This window comes from Oryzias melastigma, linkage group LG3, assembly GCF_002922805.2.
Source record: "Oryzias melastigma strain HK-1 linkage group LG3, ASM292280v2, whole genome shotgun sequence".
Taxonomy (NCBI): Eukaryota; Metazoa; Chordata; class Actinopteri; order Beloniformes; family Adrianichthyidae; genus Oryzias; species Oryzias melastigma.
In genome coordinates this window covers 7,366,478-7,385,562 of record NC_050514.1, presented here as the reverse complement: position 1 = coordinate 7,385,562, position 19,085 = coordinate 7,366,478, and the positions used below count along the sequence as shown (strand labels likewise).

Sequence of the window (19,085 nt, the reverse complement as noted above, 5' to 3'; positions counted from 1 at the left end):
GTTTAAGTTTAGGGTTCATGATCTGACAGACAACCTGACAGAATTTACTTATATTGTTAATTAAGTTTTAGATTCAATATTATTTTATGTTCCAGTCAAACACATTTATCACTAAACAGGAAGTGACACACCTGGCTTCCCTGCAGACTTCAGAAATATAGCCCTTTGTTTACAAAAAATAAAATATCAGAAACTCTCACTCAGATATGAGTAAATAATGTGATTATTTTTCTAATTTGTAAACTAGATCCCATGTTGGTTCATACACTGTATAAGAGAACTGGACTGAGTGACCCCTCCCCCCTCGTGTTCCAAACAGGAAGTACATGCTGGTTCAGAGAATTCGAAATCCCGTAGAGACAAAGACAGCAGTTATTTAGTCTTTCTGTTTTGACAGATGAACAATTCTTGCTCGATTACATTTTTCTTTTATGATAATTTTCTTATTTTTTCAGAATTTTTTCATGATATTTTTCTTTAGTGCAAGTTATCCCAATGACCAATCAGATGCCTAATTAAAACTAGGTGCTGTCACGCTGAACGCTCCAAATGTTGGATTGACAGATTCTCCATAGAAACGATGACTCAGACCAATCACTGCTCACTAATGATTTCTGGTAAACAACATGGCGGCGTCTGTGTTGTGTAGAAATGGCAACTGAACTGGTTTCATTTCAATGAAGCCAGAAGTAAACCATTATGTACGTCACACTGACTTGGTCCAGTTCATATCACAGAACAACGATAAAACCCCTGGAGTTATTGTATAAACAACCTTTAGATATGAGGACAGAAAACACAACAGCCTCGTCACCACTAAAGACTTAACACAACAGCTCTAATGATGATAATCTGATTGTGTGGTTGGACGTAAGCACGTGTGCGATTTGGTTTTGAGAGTGATAAGAATGTGTTAGTGTGAACAACAAATGTTTGACAGAAACAATGAGGGATGCAACACAATGTATAAGAGCATTGTCGTGTAAGATGCTGTTATTACAGAATACTTGTGATTAACCCTTTAACACTTGAGGTGTTGCCAGTGACACTTAAACACAAAATCTTTAACATACTGGAACTTTACGGTTGTTAACACGATAATTCCAGTAGATTGTGAAGGAGAAAAGCGGCGTGAACCGCTTTTCTCCTTCACAATCTATTGGAATTATCGTGTTAACGGTTGAAAAATTACAGTAAATCAAAGAACAGAAACACGGGAGCTCTTGTGTTAAAGGGTAAAATAAGTTTTAAGGCCTCTGTGGTTCAGCTGCTTTGATTTATTATATTTTGGTTCACTGTAGCACATAAATGTCTGAATATATATACTAAGTCAAATATTACAATATACTTACAAGAAAAAGCTTACACACTTTATTATAGCATAAAGTACAATGTTGTACATTACTTGAAAATAAGCTCCTCCCAATACTGCTCTTAAAGTGTTAATAATAACAAACTAGAGTGTTTGTGGAATAGATATCAACACAGTGAGTGTGTTTGTGTAGTCATTTCAGTTTGTATGTTTTTCAAATAGTGCTGAGTTACAGTTTTCCCCAAGTGCCATTCTCCAAACCAGTCGATCAACTGCTTTAACTCTCTTCTCAAAAACATCACTGGTCGAAACCTAACACACAATTTGCAAAACTCTAATCCACTCTTTGCAGAACACACGATCTCAGTGTTAAAACACAGTTGGCATTCACAACACACAAGAGGCACAAAGTGAACACAAAGTCAAAACTCAAACTCTGTTATTACACATCGATCACCATCAACACACAACTGCTCAAGACTGAAGACACTTGTTGCAAATCGACTGCAGTGAATATTAAGGCAGTTCTGGAACAACTGAGAGGTTAACGGAGAAAGACCAAGACCTGAACCCAGATAAAGAACAAGGTTTCTGATGAGATCCAGGTCATAGTTATTAACCATACGTTGGTTTATGGAATGACCAGGAAGGATGCAGGTCAAAAGGTCAACACTCAACAGGTTCTAGTCATTACCATAATACGAATCAATCATATAGAAACTCAACAAGAAAATGACAGAGAGGATTTTGTTGTTGTCTGGGACGACGTCAGTTCTCACTAAAGTTTACTCATCAGACAAAAGTTCACCACTAATCCCCAATTTGTATTACTGTAGTTTTCATCCACCGTGTTCTCCATTCCTTGACCCAATTGAAGATGTTTTTCTACTTGGTATTGGAAGGTTTACGAGAGACAACTGTACAGTTGATTAAACCTGTTGCAGGTCTTAGACACGGGTTGTGAAGACATTTCATCTAGTCGAGACTGGATCAGACACACAAGATCATCTCTTCCTGTTGTGTGGATAGGGTGAACGATACCAAGGATGTGGATGAAGTCTTCTGGTCGGACCAGCACAGAGAAAAGATGGTGAACTGCAAGAAATGTGAACCTGGGTTTATAGTAAAAATAAAAAATAAATAAAATAAAATAAAAACCTTAATACTGTTATCCTCTTTTTATGTGTGTGTGTGCGTTTTTGTGAACAGCGTCAAGTGTTTTATTGTGTAGTGTGTTGTTTTGACGACAGAGTCTTCATTTTGATCTCAATGTGAGCTTTATACTGAAGAGTCAAGTATTTTGTACATTTAGCTTGTGAAAATTGTGGTTAGTATTTGGTTAAATTGGTCTGATGTTTCAGAATGTGTTTTAGCATTTGGAAAAAACTGTAATGAAATCGATTTGAATCATTTAAGCTTAATAGATCAATAATCGATTCATAAAAGATATAAATCAATTTAGCACATAAAGCTCAAGTCTGCTAGCTTGATGCTAACGTTTAATGGAATTTCCCATAAGACGGCTAATGCTAACGCTCAGTCGACCTAAACATACATTTCTGACTAAATGAACATCTTTATAAACTCACAGGCATGAATTTTACAAACTTTTTAAAGGAAATATACTTTTTAAGGTAAATATTTGTGGTCAAAAAATTTTTTTTTTCTTCAAACTTTTTTCTTCTTCTGGAATAAGTTGTAATGCTATAGCCCGATCGCCACCTAGTGGCCAAACTGAACATCGTCAACAGATGTCTGTTTAAAACTAACACATTGAGTGTGTTCAACACAACTGTTTCAGAGTGACACATGGACTTGGTGGAGCACGTGTTTAGGAGAACGTGAGATGTGTAAACCTCTGAAGCTTCTCGAACCATCTCTAACTAAGTGGAGTCATCAAACAACCAGCAGACGTCTTCTGCTCTGCTGCACAAACACAGCAAGGTTTTCTTCCTCTGAACACATGAAGCATCAGCTGAAAGCCCCCCCACACCCCACCCCGTTTCACTGTGTCCACAGGAAAAAAGTAAATCCACAAGTCTCAGAATTAGCAGCTCTCACCTGATAGGCCACCATGTTCAGGAAGTAGCTGTAGACGCTGGTGCGGCTCATCTCCTGCGTGGCGGACATGGCGCCCCCCCCGCAGTGCTTCTCCTCGGCCAGCACGGCTCTACATTTGGCCATGAACCTTCAGCTTTTGCCTCAGAGTTTGTGCAAACACGCCATCCTCACAGCAGCACTCCCAGTCCCGTCAGAACGCTCAGGAAAGCAGGTAGTCCCCCCGGATTCAGTGAAGGCTTCCCACAGCCGAGCCCCCCCAGCATGAGCCCCAGTTCAGCTGCTCTCAGTCGGCCTGGTGGGGGACAGTCCTTCGCTGTCGGGCGCTGCCAGAAGAGAGGGAGAGGTGGCGCTTCATCCCTCCCCCTGTTTCACTCAGATTAGGCATAGAGACTGTGAGGGGAGGGGGGAGGATGAGGTCAACTTGGACAGTCTGTCCCATCTGTGCGTCCCCCCCCTCCCTCCCTCACCAGGGCTGCACACAGCACAATGGGATTAAGCCACAGTTGTGTCAATCCAGGTTCTCAGAATGAAGTTTTGCTGCTTTCACGGACGTCTGCAGGTCTGACCACAGACCCCCCCATACTGACACATCTGTTACCATAGAAACTACCTTGACCCACAGAAATAGGCCTTGAAAATGCTCTCAGGGGCGAGAGATTCACTAGAGAGGATGGAGATGCTCGTCCTGCATCCACCAGGTCTGACCACTGGGGGGCCTGCAGGTCTGCTGTTGGAGTCTGCCACCTGCTCATCTCTGTTTCAGTCTTTGATCACTGACTGATACAAGTGTCCTCCATTCCCTCTGGACACATCTGTTGAGCTCTGGAACAATGAGATCTGATCTCCAGACCCGGAACACTCTCTGTAGAACTCCGGCGGTGTGGACAGTCCGATCAGATCTGGGTCAGTGTGCATAATCCTATCGCAGCTCAGCCCTCACGATGACCTTCACCATCCAGCAGCACTTCAGATCCTGTTTTATCTGTGCAGCTGCCATGAAAACCCCTCCCCACTCTGAGCGGGACATCAAGATCCCGTGATTTTGTGACGTAAAACTGCTTTAAGTTCTTTGATTCACACTTACACAAGTTTTACGACAAGCTTTACGTTACTTAACTCGAGTGCAGAATGATGGACACGGAAGAGCTTGAAGTTGTTTCCCTGGAGGTGAAACCTACACATGGATGCAGGCAGACCAAGAAGAAGAAGAACATATTAGCCAACTTCGCTGTCAATCATGTTTTGAACACAGTTTTTTATTTGGCTCCAATATTTAGGCAAAGCAGAAAAGAAAGAGGTGCAACATAAAAGCAGAACTTTCTTGTCTGAAGCCTGTCATGTCCTGGACTGCAGCCTCAGCGGTGCATCAGAAAGACAAGAGTGCAGAAGACCTCCAAACATCACCATCCCCTCATGTGGTAAGCTCGCACCGATCAGTCAGGAAAACACCAACAAAGTGACATTCATACAAACGTCTGTGCCGATGTGTGTAACTGAGGACAGCACATGTTTTCAAAACGCAAATAAAAAGGCGCCGAGCTGCAAACTGTCAAAGAAGCGAGGTTGGCCCAGGGCGCGCTCATCTAAGAGGCTTGTAGCTACAAACCCAGTGACAGCAGACTCCCCCGCCGCTGGAAGGATTAGTCTCAAACAGCATCACAGCTGACGTCCACAACTACAACCAAGCCAGCTGAGCCTGTGACAGGCAGTGATGGAGGTCTGGAAGCAGAACGCTTCGATGAGACAGAACAAAACTGAAGAACATCATCCAGACTGACCCAAACGTCTGAAACCACAGAGGAAAACTGTCACACTGAGGCAGACGTAGAAAAATCTGACAGAAATGAATGCAGAATCTTAACAAGATTCACAGCTAAAAAATGAGATCAAATGATCAAACCAACCACCAACATGGTCGTTTGTACACAAAAACACAGTAAACAGTTTACTGATCAGAGCTCATCCTGTTCTTCATGATTTTCAGAATCAGCTCAAAAAAAAGGAAAAATACCAGAAAGCTTAAATAAATTACATTATTTACAGTATTACAAGTGTGAATGCTTTGAGCTGAATGTGGTCAGTGGAGATGCTGGAGCTTTTTGTTAAAACTGCTGCAGGAATGTCTCCATTGATAAAGTTTTAGAAGGATTTAAAGTCCCCCTCTGATGAAGATCCTGTTTTTAGAGTTTGTAACATGTGTGTCATTTTTCTTCTGAAAGAGAACCAATGTAATCATAAATCATTTTGTTTTTTCATTTCTGAGTATTTCTCCTTTTAAATCAACCAAACTGTCTTGGACAGACTCTGTTTGAATGAATGATCTTCTTTCCATCAACAGCTCTGCTGCACATGCACTAAACCCTCATCTGTTCCTAGTGTCTAGTTCAGGTTCTGGAGAAGAGAAGATGGTATCTTCACATTGACTGCAGTCAAATGAGCCGCCGTTCACATTTCTGTGGTCAAATCAGCATCACTGGATTTTTGGTGTGAGTTTCATCCAATACTTACGGTAGCAGGACTGAGAACGCTGGAAAATCTCCACCAGACTCCACGGAGCTTCTTGATGTGACCACGGAAATGTGAACGGCGGCTCATTTGACCGCAGTTGGAAAGGATTGTAAATCAATGAAAGAGCATTTTGATGTTAGCTTTGATTATTTTATCAAGAACTCTGAGAAACCAATGATTGAATGTATTGATCACAGTCAATAAACATTGGAGAATTAGCTAAAAGAGTCTTTGGTGAACTGGAAGGAGAAAGAATCAGGATTTTGGAGGAAGTTCTGTCCATGAAGATCTTCACTTCCTCGTCCAGCTGACATCCGGATCAGAACCATACGGCTGGACATTACCCAGATTGATGGACGTTTTTATGTAGCAGTGGTGAAGATTTATGCTAGAGAGACACAGAGCTATCAAAATCAGACAGGGGGATCAGGGGTGGAGCTACCAAAGCCACGCCCCCTCAGAGGAGATTTAGGAAACAGAGGCTTCAGATCAACATGAAAAATATCTCTTTAAGAAATTTAGGCTGTAGGATTTCGGTTAAAAACTTCATAATCATTATTAAGAAACTACTGCGAACAATTTTTAAATAAAAAAACTTGTCATGGGGGGGCTTTAAATTCACCACCATACATTTTCAGTGGAGTTGAAAAGAAAGCCTTTGGAAGATCTATTTTAAAAGTTGAAGAGTTTGAATTTTTTTTTTATAAAGTTGAAGACTGTGTTCTTCTTCACACACGCCTGAGTAAACAGGTACTTTACTGCTCACTTTCCTTCAGTTTAAAGGGTAACCAAACCCTAAATCAACCTTTTTTGTCTGTTGATCTCTATAAATGGGGCTTTAAAAGTGCTGTCTGTTGGTCATTGCCACATTTTTGACAAATTAAAATAAAATTGTTGAATTCTTAAAGATATAGTCAAAAACCATCTGTGTTCTGCCCCCTACTGGCTGAATTGAGGTATTACAGTTGAATTATATTATTGGTCAAACTATGTAAGTTTCAGATGTCTGATGTCATGATCTACATAATGATAACAGTCCTGCCCCCCAAGCTCCCTCCCTCTGACTGGATTTTCACATTTCGGCTGTGGGTGGAGTCAGCCTCCAACTTCCCTGTTTGGTTACCCTTTAACTTCTGCATTTGGACTGAACCTCCCTGTAGCACCCTCACGGCCTCACCCATGCTTATATGACCCCACTCATAATTGCTTAAAAAGTAAAATGATTGGCTGGAATTGTAAAGCAAATGGCATAGAAAACAAATGATTAACATGTTCAAAACTAATCACCAAGATCTGCGTTTTTGGACAGTACCAGTACCAACTCTTCACAGAACTTTGTTTCCCCATTCCCCTGTGAGGGTGGTTGGAAAAAAAGGTTTGTATCCTACCATTGATAAGACGGTGGGGTCAGTGCACACTTCCTACAGCCAACCCAGAGGCAGAGGTCCGGACCACCAGGGTGGTTGGGTTTTGGCCCATGATCCTGCTTTTATAACATTGGGATTGGGCCCTTGTTCTTTTTTTTTTGTTTTGTTTCGTTTTAGAAAAAAACTCTTTCTATGAAATCTCCAAACTCTCACTGACTGTAGGTCTCCATCAAGCACCCACAGGAGCCTAATGGGTTAATGAACCTGTCAGGTACAGCCAGGCTGCAAGGCTTTGGACTTCAACTCTTCCCCTAAAAGAAGGAAGCCTCTAGAAATCTTGGATGGCTATTTCTCTGAAAGACGCTGGATTATCAGACCAGAACATTCTGTCTCATCACCATTGCTGCCATCTGTTTTTTTCTGATGCTGAGCAAACAGATACAGACTGAAGGCCTCTTGAGCAGATGCTACCATGAGGTCCACCTCATCTCAGTGGCTTCAAACTGATGCTCCCATCAAAGCTCACTCAGTCCACAGTGCTGTACTGAAAGTTGTGGATTTATATGTTTTATGAATGAAGTTTTATTGTGGACTAAAGGTTTTTTTTTGGTGTTGATGTAAATAAAGTCAGCAGCCCTCCTGGTTGCTGGAACATCCCTTTCTTCTGTGTAGACGGTTGGTCGGCTGCAGACCACAGAGCCCTGCCATCGTCACGTGTTTGCGCTGGCGGTCCAGTCAACAGCATTCCAGGGGGCCCTTCACTCTCAGATAATTGCTGCTGCCTTGTGAGAGCGGAGGAAGAGGAGAACGTGCCACAGAGAACAAAGGACAGGAAATGTGGCTGCAAATGTCTGAGAGCGCTCCGTGTCTGCTTCTGCAGGACTGTGCAATGACAGAGGGCTGCAGTCCCGGTTCACAGGTCCTACTGGACTTCACGAAGAGAGCCTGTCTCAGTGTAGACCAGAGCTCCTCGACAAGCAGCAGCTTTCCTCCATCAGTCAAAGCGCCTCTGCTGGAGCTCACAGAAATGACATCCACTGGTCCAGGAGAATCCAGTTCAGACTCTTTTGGTCACATTAGAGATCCGAAAGCTGTGGATGATCCTGCAACGGGGGGGGGGGCTCGTTTCAGCGTGCCCACCGCCCTCTGCGGTTCTTCCTGCAGTGTTGTGGTTATGGTGCTGGGGGGGATTCTGTGTTTGAGTGAATCAGGCTTGATGTTGACTGCTGATCCCAACAAACAGTGCACCCCCACCCTCATTTGTCTCACATTGGTGAGCATGTCTGCTAAACTCACTGACTGACATGACAATAGAGCATTATAGACCGGACAATCAGTGAGGGGGAGGTTACTAAAAAAATCAGAGAACAAATTGGATGCTGGATTGGATTTACGTGTGATTTGAGATTTCCTTTTTTTTCTTTAGAAATTGTTTACAGTCCTACAGATTTTGGGAATCAAAATTCCCAGACAAGGAGTGAGTTTTATTAAAATGTTTAGATTTTCTCGTTTCTTAATTTACCCCACCCACATTTTCATTGTCTGCTTTGACATAATAACATAGAAAAAGCTAATTCTTATATTATCTGTTGACAATTAAGGTATACTGCGACAGACTGGCGACCTGTCCAGGGTGAACCCCGCCTTCGCCCTTCAGTAGCCGGGATAGGCTCCGGCACCCCCGCGACCCCGAAAGGGACACAGCGGTCAAGAAAATGGATGGATGAATTAAGGTATAGTTTTTATATGGCAGCTAATGTGGCTCATATTTCAAAATAAAAGTCAGTACTGGAAATCCTTTTTCATTTTCATGATATACCTGCATCAGTTGTATGGGGTCAAATCAGGATCAGCTTGAAGTGAAAGAAAAGAACTGATTAAAAACTTAAAAAAAACACTGTAAATAAAAAATAATTTGAACATTTAGGCATTGTAAGTTTGATTTTTTTTTGTAAATTTGAAAAAAAAAGAAAACTTGAAATAAATCTTGAAAATATGAAAAAAAAAATGAAAATTTGAATAAAAAAATTAACCTGGAAGAAAAATACTGAAAACTTGAAATAAATCTTGAAAATTTGGAAAATGGAATAATTGAATAAAAAAAACTATGAGTGTAAAAATACAAAAATTGCAAAATAATGTATCTATTAGTAAAACCTACTGTCTTTCAATTTTCAGCTGTAAGCTGATCCTGATTTGATCACATATAGTTGACTCAAAAACAAAATGACAACTCAATCCTCCAAACACCACCGCTCATTCCATCATTTAATTAGAATGACAAAGAAAATGTCATTTAACATTTCATTTTCAAGAAGTTCTCTTGTAAATTTGTACCAAAATTCAATAAGAAAGAGCAAATTTCACCATTAAAATGGATGAACAGAAATCCTGTTTCATTTTCACAATGTAACTGCATTAGTTGTCTCTTAAGTAAAATGAAAACTCAATCCTCCAAACTGCATTTTCATTTTCTACTTCAACACTGCTTTTCCTGTGACATAATTAAAGTGACATAAATCAGTTTGACTTGGCAGCTCCAAGAGGCGCACTGCGATGACGTCATTGATCGCTCTTCATCTGCATGTAAGATTGCGATTGGTCATGCTAATGCTAACACTTTAGCTAGTCTACAGCAAGCTAACGCAGCAGTGGACTGCTTACATCGTAAATGTTTATCTGTATGTACCTAGTGTTTTACTTATGATATGTAAGCTGTGCACATGACATTTAGACAACAATAAAAACATATTTCCCGTATTATGTGTTTAGTACCAACTGAATGGCCTCCTTGTTTAAGTTTACAATATTTGTTTATTTGTTCGTTTGAGGAAGAGGGCAGACGCTCGACCACTAAGCTGTTCTACACCATATAGACTGAGACGTAAACAGGAAGTCAGCAGAGACCATTTTTTATGCTACCAAAACATGATACTTTTTCAGCTCTAAATGTTAGGCAGCAGTTCACTCTGCCTCTGGCCTCAACAGCATGTTGCTCCCCTATCCTCTCAGATCAGCAACTCTACTGGAGTGAGACGCCATCCTGAAAACCCCTCCCTCCTTGAGTTCCAAACAGGAAGTACCTGCGGGCTCCAAGAAGCTAAAATCCTGTAGACTTTTATAGAGACGTAGTCAGTCATTATTCAGTTCTATTTTCCAGAATAACCATTCTTGCTTTGATTAATTCTTCTTAACATCTTCTTGATAGTATATATTTTTTTCACAATATTTTTTTTCTTTATCACAAGTTAATCAAGTTATAAACTGACCAATCAGTCGCATCAGTAAAGCATGTGGTACCCTCTGGCCCCGCCTCAAACGTTTGATTGACAGTTTCTCCCAAGCCATTTTCAGAGGAAAGGGCGTTGACTTCAAACAGTAGTTGCCCTAAAAACGTGACTCAGAACAATCACTGTCGTTGGGCTCCAAATGGTGGCGTCCATAGTGCTGAAAAATCCTTGACAGATTTGGCTGAAAGCAGGAGAGCCAGAGGTAAGGCATTTTCTATGTGTGACGTCACGCCACACTTGGTGATATTAACATATGTCTATGGTTGGGAGTCATCTCTTTCAGCTATTCTTTCTCTGGTCTAGGTACTTTCCAGCAGCATTTAAAATGGCCTCTTTTTTAAAGTAGAAAATGACATGTCTTCTGTCGAGTCCGTCTTAATTGCCCGGGTCCAGCTGCATCTTAAGGTGAGCACAGGTGTGTCTTGCAGTTCCCTTGAGACTTGTGTGGTCACTTTAAGGGACATCATGAAAATGGAATGTACCATTACCATGCATGTGGTAAGTGCACCTTGAAGTATTTGTAAATCTAATGTAAGTTCCACGCACTTATGACATGCGAGGATGCTGTGGTGCGCTGTTCTTACATACTGGTCCCTAGCTGACCGCACAGGTGGGCAGGTGATACAAGTGCTCGTAGTACGTCTATAGGTCTTCCACAGAAACTATAATGTGATTGTTTAATTTCCTCATTTCTAACAGTCAGACTGCATACAGGAAGTGTGTACTCATCACATGACCAGTACTGGCCCCTTCACAGGATATGAGGGGTAGAAAAAGGAAAGTCCACTTCCCTATTGATTACCTTACATGTTGTATGAGTGTTGGTATTGGTTTATTGGCTTAGTTTACCATTTACAGAACATATTATTACAGAGCATACATAATAAACAAACAACCAATAAAAAAAAGAATAGACTGAACCAAATGAAGCTCATTAGATGCCTGTACTTAAATATTCGACTATGTCTCTGCTGATCAGTTTAACAAACCAAAGAGATGAAATCAAAATAATTTAAAAAAGCAATATTTTACAAATAAATATTGTGACCTGTTTCTGGCAGCATGCCAGTAGAAAAAAGGTGCATGAACATTTTCTCTGTGTGCGTCACCTGCGTGACCCGTGCAGGTTTGACTATTTTTCACCCACATGATTAATGTGAGTCTTTAATGTTGTTTTTTTAAGATTGTTTTACTTCAGCAGCAGTCAGACCCTATAGGGTTATTGTGACCCTACAGTACTTAGTTATGCAGTTCAGAGGTCCATTTCAAGAAGCAGGTATTACAAATTCAGAGTTCAAACCTGCACTCAGAGTTGACAGACTAACCCGGGCTCACACTGCTAGCGTTACAGCTCCGATGCGAGCGCCGCCGTCTTTACGTAACTTTAAAAGTGCGAGAGGAAATCCCACTGCAGGCCTTCACATCTTCACATCCTGCGTCTGCAGTCGGGCCTCCGCGGTGCTGCAAATGCATTTCGTTGGGTTCACATTTTCGCCGATCAACGCTGCTGAACCACAGCTAATAAAAGGGGTTTAGCGTAAACGTATGTAAGTTTGGAGTTTTGCGAGGTCGGGAGCAGAGCCTGTAGCTGCAGCCAACCTGTACCTAATATAAACCATCGGCTGTAGCTAGACCACTCCTGCACCTGAGCTGGAACACTAGCCATGTGAGCCCGGGGTACGATGTCACCAACTCAGAGTTTTCGGTTTCAGAACAGCTGGAGAACGTTTGTTCAATCTACTCTGATTCGTTGGACTCAGAATCAGAACCATAAAAAGCCCTGAATGATGGAGCAAAGACATTATTCACCATGGCAACGGTAACAAACACCAACATGGCGTCATACTTCACGTTGACAGAAATTGATGTGTTCCTACAAGCAAAATAAAACAAACTGCCAGAGTCAATGCGTACGTCTGCATTTGAATCATTTCAATTCAGGAGAAGAACTAAATAATGTCAGGAAGGTCATTCTGTCACTTGTTAAGTAAGGAATGCTTTTTGATCTGTCAATAATTTAACCAGTAATCTCCATAATTGCATGAATGATTGTTTTTGTAACCCCCCCCCCACCACCACATACACACAAATATCACTGCACACAAAAAAGAAACACTGTACATGTCTGGAATGTGTTAAAATAAGTATTTATTTAGTCTTAATTCTCAAGAATTAAATAATAATCACTGACATTTTTTTTACATAATAAAACTTCTCCATAGCTGGGACACAAACCCCTGACTGTTACATTGGAAGGTGGCTGCACTAATCACCACACTAACAGTTGATAAATCTCTCTCAGCACAGTAGATGTTTTCACAGGCATCTCCACTTCTTAAGTTTTAAAGATTTCCCCTTGTTAAGGGTTTAAAAAGAGGAAAAGAAAAAAAAGTAGATCGCCAGTTAAATACAAGAGTATTTTTCGGTTGAAATTGGGGTGGGGGGGGGGGGGGGGGTGACTCGGTATTATTAATAATGAGTCCCTGGAAAAGCGTTATCACTCAAATAAAAATGAATTGTTAAACACCAGGCAATCGACTCGTGTCCTCAAAATCTTCTCCTGATGTAAATGACATTCCCTCTGGATTAATCCAGCCTCCTCTCTACAGGATCCTCTATGAAAAGACATGCTGTTTAGTGGAAACGTGACGTCTCTAACGTGAATGTTCTAAAATGTTAATGAGGAAGTTTTAATTGAACAGCCTTCACTTTAAAAAGGGGCGGAGACGGCAGAGAACTCTAAGTTTCCTGAAGGAAACCTGCTCCAGACCAGGTTATGTTCACAGACTCAGTTGCCATAGTGATAAACTCAGAGTTCAGCTTACCCGCCTTCGTGAAATGGGTTTGGTTTAACCCACTTTCACAGGTTTAATATCTCTCTTTCTGAAACCAAAAACTCAGAGTTTTCCTTAACTCAGACTTCACAAACTCAGAGTTTCAACGAAACCTGCGTCTTGAAACAGGGCCCAGTTCTATAACTTTTTGACAGCAGAACTCCAGTGTTTATGCTCTTTGATTTATTGTTATTTTCTTATAATTAACACGATCAACATACCGTATTTTCCGGACTATAAGTCGCGGTTTTTTTCATAGATTGAATGTCCCTGCGACTTATACTCCAGTGCGACTTATATACGAATTTTTAATGAGATGAGATATGGACCGTAAGTCTAGAGTGCCCTCTTATGGTGATCTATGCAATTACTTTATTTACTTTAGTTATTCAGACGTGACACAAAGGACGAAGAATTTAACGGATTTAGTGATATAGAGTGAGATTGTGTGCAATTAATTACAGTAAAGATACAAAGTTGATGAGTTCTTGAGGCTATAGTTAAATAAAACTGTTATGTTATATAAATGCTACATCTTTTCGTTTTTTTCATGATGCTAATATGTGAATATGTGTTGACACATATTCAGCCTGTTTTCTATTCACTTATGAATGTTATAACTTACCTTCCAGGATGATGTAATATCGTTTTTTTCAACCAGTTTGTAAAATAAATTACTTGAAAAAAATGCGACTTATACTCCAGTGCGACTTATGTATGGTTTTTTCTTCTTCATTATGCATTTTTTGGCCCCTGCGACTTATACTCCGGTGCGACTTATAGTCCGAAAAATACGGTAATTCCAGTAGATTCTGAAGGAGAAAAGCGGCTCGTTGAGCAGCTTTTCTCCTTCACAATCTACTGGAATTATAGAGCTAATGATTGAAAAGTTACGGTAAGTTAAAGATTTTGTGTTTAAGGTCAGATCTACATCCATCTTCAGCAGCAGTTGGACATGTTTGGAGCTCGCAGGTGAAAAGATGCCAGCTCAGGTTCTGGTTCGGGTGTGGCGGGACTTCGTCTGAAATGCTGAGTACAACTTGAGCAGGTATGTCTCACCTGAGCTCGACACCAGTGCCTGGTCATGATGTCCTCCAAGCCGCCGCGCACTTGTCAGTCGTACAGAAGGATGAAGGGGTTGGTGTGACCGCAGAAGCTCCTCTCCGGACCCCGTGCCATTCCTCCGGCCGCTCCACAGGTCTCCTGCGGGACCTGGCTCAGCGCAGCTCCCCTCTTCCCGGTAATCTTGTTAGTCTGGGGAGTGATGGAGCTAAGGAACACAGACCGCCTGAAAGAGTGTGGAGACAGGAAATCTGAGGCTGGAGCTCAAGTAAACCTCTTACACGCCACAGGAATAGAAGCAGGATGAGGGATCCGGAGGGGGGGTCACATAATCCTGTGACTTTTTACTTCTTGAAGCAAAACAACAAAAACAGACTATTTTTGACTTTGATACATCTGTTTGTTTCTACATGTTTACATCCTATAGTTGTTTGCTTGTTTTTATGTCCTAATTTGCTTTTAACTGATCATGTCTAGCAGATGATCAGACAGATGAGAGCTGAAGGACCCTTTCACTGTTTCAATAGGGGGTTATGACATTTCTGACACACAATGTGTATATTTGGATATAAACCTCTTTTGTATTTGAGCCTAAAGTTTATTTATACTAATTATGTTATATTTCTCGTTGGACCATAATTCACTACCCCACAGTTTAGTTAAGTTTATTCTTTGCACAGATATTTTATCTTGTAGTTTATTTAATCGCAGTAAATATATTTGCATTTAGCCCTGTGACCCCGAAAGGGACAAGCGGCTGAGAAAATTAATGAATATATATTTATATTTACATTTTACACATATTTTGTTTTACGGTAACATTAACTTGATGATTTGCCCTAACATTTAGTTCATCTGATTTTCTTCTTTTTTCTGCGTTTCTGTTGGCCGGTTGAGATGTGGCAGTGGGAGGAGCAGGACAACGGAAGATTCCATTGGAAGAAGATGAGGAGAACCAAAGAGTTTATTCTTTTAATTTGGCTGTTTCTTTTAATTACATAAAACTGTTTCTTAGGCCCGAGTTTCTATCTGTTCAATGTCAAAATTACTTTTAATTTGTCTGTTTTGTTAATGTGTTTAAGCTTCTTTTATTAGTAGTTACCTCCCACTCATTTCAATGGTTTGATCAGCTGGTTAACACTCCCCTGGTGTTGGTGGGTTAGTTTAAGTTCACCTGGTTGGAGAATTTGTTTGATTTCCTAAGTTACCTTCTGTTAAGTTGATCCCATTTAATTTTGGGCCCATTAATAAATTGGCATTTTTTTATGTGGGACAATTAAAAACTCTTTTTTGAACATCTTTTTTTCTCTTGTGGCTCAACCTTCACACGGTCCATCACAAACCGACAGAAAAAAAGGAAGAGAGGAAGAGAACCCTGTCACGCATGACGGTCACGACACTGTGCAGCCATTTAAAATGGTTTTATTGATATTTGTCTGGAATTTTGGGTCCCGGTGCACTAATTCCACTACAGTGGAAGATATTGCATCATCCCATCCTAAAAATTTCCCATTGGCAGGTTATCACAATTTGATAAAAAAATAGCCAGTATAACCAAGATGGCCGACAAACAGGAAGAATGACCAACTACCTCAGGAATACCTACTTATACCTTCTGTAAAAAAACACAATTTCAGGTAGAAATATATATATATATATATATATATATATTAGAGCTGTCAGGCGATTACATTTTTCAATTGCGATTAATTGCATTGTCCCCAGTTAACTTGAGATTAACCGCAAATTAATCACAAATTAATATGTGGCCTTTTATTAGGAAAAAACATTGTGCTTTGTCGAATTTAGCAGTTCTACATTAATTATGAAAACAAGAATGACAAAATTAATAGTTTTCATCAGAAATACTTTATTTTGTAACATTGTATTGAGATAAACTTTCTTAACAATAAAAGGCTGTAACATAAAATACCTAACAAAAGCCCAAGTTCAAGTGAAGGGCATTTTAAATTCAAAACTTCAATCAACGTTCAGTAAAATGAAATAAAAATATCAAAAATAAAATTTACATAACACTTTCATGTTCATTTTTTGTCAGGACCAAATCTTTTCCTCCTCTGCTGAACTACAGTAATCAATGAAATAGAGATTTATCATTTCCAATGAACTTTTGTTTTTTAAAACCTTAAAGACTGAGAAAAGCGGGATACTCTGTGGATAGTTTGACAGTCTGTTACTGCCGCCGCGTTCTCTGGCTGCAGCTCGATGCAGCGACGTGTCCAGCGGAGCTCACGCCATGAATATGCCGGCAGACAGACCGCTATGCTGGGGCTGGATCACGCTTAAACCTCCAGAACATTTAAAACGTCCCCCGGTGCGCTTGCTGTTCGGAACGTCGGGGGTGCGCAGCTCTCGGGACGCGGCGCCGGACACGAGCCGGTACCACCAGACGTGGTACTGGACGCGAACTGGAGCCGGGTTAGGGTGCAGGAGCTCTCTGGGTCCTAGCGCCGGCCGGTTTTAGCTCGCAGCTCAGTGGTTGGGGACCCGAACGTGATCTAGTGAGAGCAGCCGGTGAGTTAGAGGGCGATGAGGGACGGCTGTATGGAAAGGTACGTATGAGAAAATCCGCGATTAATGCGTCAAAAAAATGGTCAGCGTCAAGCACACGTCAGATTAACGCGTAATTAACGCGACAAATCTGACAGCCCTTATATTTATATACATTTATATTGCGGGACAATGAAGCGCTCCGTGTTTCTCCGGCTCAGTAGCATAGCAGCGGGATGACCGTGTAGTCGGTGAAACAACTCCTGCTTCTCCAGATCAACACTTTGATTCAGTTCCCTGGTTTCTGCTGGAAGAGCAGCAGCTTTATCCTCCACTTCCATCTGATTTGTTTTTAATTCACTGCATGTTCCCACCACTTCATCAGCCAAATGCTACACGGCTGCAGGTGCACTTGAATTCCTCGCATCCGGACAGCAGAGGAGCATGAAAATGATTCACCAAAAGAAGCGGACTGTTTCTCAGTGTCAAAAACAGGCAGACAGCTGGATTGACCTGCAGCAGGTTTATGAGTTCAGACAGGGAGTAAGCAGCTCAAAGTTCACAAAGCTGAATCAGGGTCAGACAGGCAGAGGTCAATCACGAGCATGAGATCATCCATGAAGAGACTATGTCACGGTCCAGGCGAGGGTCAGGACAGGCAGTGTCACGGATCAGGAGGCAGAGACCCAGATGCAGGGATCAAAACTAAGGTTCAGGTTGACAAAGATTCTTTAATGACAAAAAATCACCTCAACAGAGGGAAAACTAAAGGAGCTGCAAAAATACAAAAAACTAGAGAAGCTCAAGAGCATAGGGCAGGGGTAGGGAACCCTGGTCCTTGAGAGCCACCTTCCTGCATGTTTTCCAATATACCTGCTCTGGCATGTTCTTATTGGCTGGACACACCTGAACCAGGTACTTGTTTGAGTCCCTATTCATGACTGACTACCTGGTTAAGGTGTGTTTTGGGCGTAATGAACTCAATCCAGTGTGGGTCCTTATGCGAGATCCCTCATGCTGCTGCCTAAACTGTGTAGCCACAAGTGGGCCTGAGTCTGGGTCTCCCGGTACCGGTCCCCGGTCCAGATAACATACAGGGTTGTGTTAGGAACAGCTTCCGCTGTAAAACTCTCTGCCAAACTAAGAGTATCCTGAACCTTTGAAAGATTCTATGTGGCGACTCCAGATGGGATATGCCATAAGCAACTGGAAAACTTCACCTGTACTGTTCAGTAGCAGGTATTTATCTCTGAGTCACACCGCTGGAAGCTTTGGATAAAGATGATCTGGATCCATTTTAGGTCAGTGAACCAATACTGACTGTAAGTCATCAACCACAGATTATGATGTGAATCAAATTGTTGTAAAATGAAATGTTGATATTAAAATGAATTATTTCACTCCTATTAAGAACAGTTTTGTAATTATTTTGTTAAAAAATAAATAAACAAATATTGACTAAACATAGGCTAGTAATCAAAGAGAATCTGTAAATGAGTGGTACAGTTGTTTTTTAGAGTTCCAAAGTAGATATTTATCTAGATTTCCAACAGGACGTGTTGTTTTTATTGTTATTTTTCCAGAGTTCTGTGGTGGAATTCATGTTCTTTTCCTTCCAACTTCAGAGGTTCATTTGAGTGTCTAACCATTCAGCAATGTTGTTTTCATGGAAGAAAAAAAAAACAGATTTCAATTCTATTGAGATATTTGTTGGCCAAGATACAGCAAAGTACAGGACACTTCTATCCATCATTTCATCCAGGTCATTTTTTAACTTCTCAACCTTGTGGCAGGTTAATTATTGTGACAACATACAGATACACATAAATATGTGAAGAATGTTTGGGAGAAAAGGGCTTTTTATGTGAAAGTTGAAACCTCTCCGTTCAGTTCAGAAAAGATGAAAAGAAAAACAAATTTGAGGTTTATTTTTGTAATTTGTAAAAGTCATGAATGTCTCTGATTATTAGCATCAGCACATGTGAGTAATAACAATGACAAAAGAATACTGAGGCATACAAGCACTAAGGCTTAGACTTACAGCAAAAATAACAGCAAAACACAACTTTAGATTTTCTTTATTCAAGTCATTTATCTGAAAAGGTAGACTTAAGAGAATACCTGATCTATGCTACTTCAT

General features: G+C 40.8%; 1 protein-coding gene across 2 annotated transcripts in view; it reads right to left on the bottom strand.

The window, feature by feature from the left end:
- Positions 1-14,514, bottom strand: part of serinc4 (serine incorporator 4) — a 37,034-nt gene extending 22,520 nt beyond the window's left edge. Inside the window, exon 1 of one of the 2 annotated variants that reach the window (XM_036217145.1) lies at positions 14,432-14,514. In XM_036217145.1, the coding sequence (XP_036073038.1) occupies positions 14,432-14,458 (27 nt within the window). In that variant the 5' untranslated portion in view covers positions 14,459-14,514. Of the gene's footprint in view, positions 1-3,373; positions 4,379-14,431 lie in introns of those variants that run through there. The other variant, XM_024294741.2, reaches the window with a different exon arrangement.
- Positions 14,515-19,085: the final 4,571 nt, after the last annotated feature.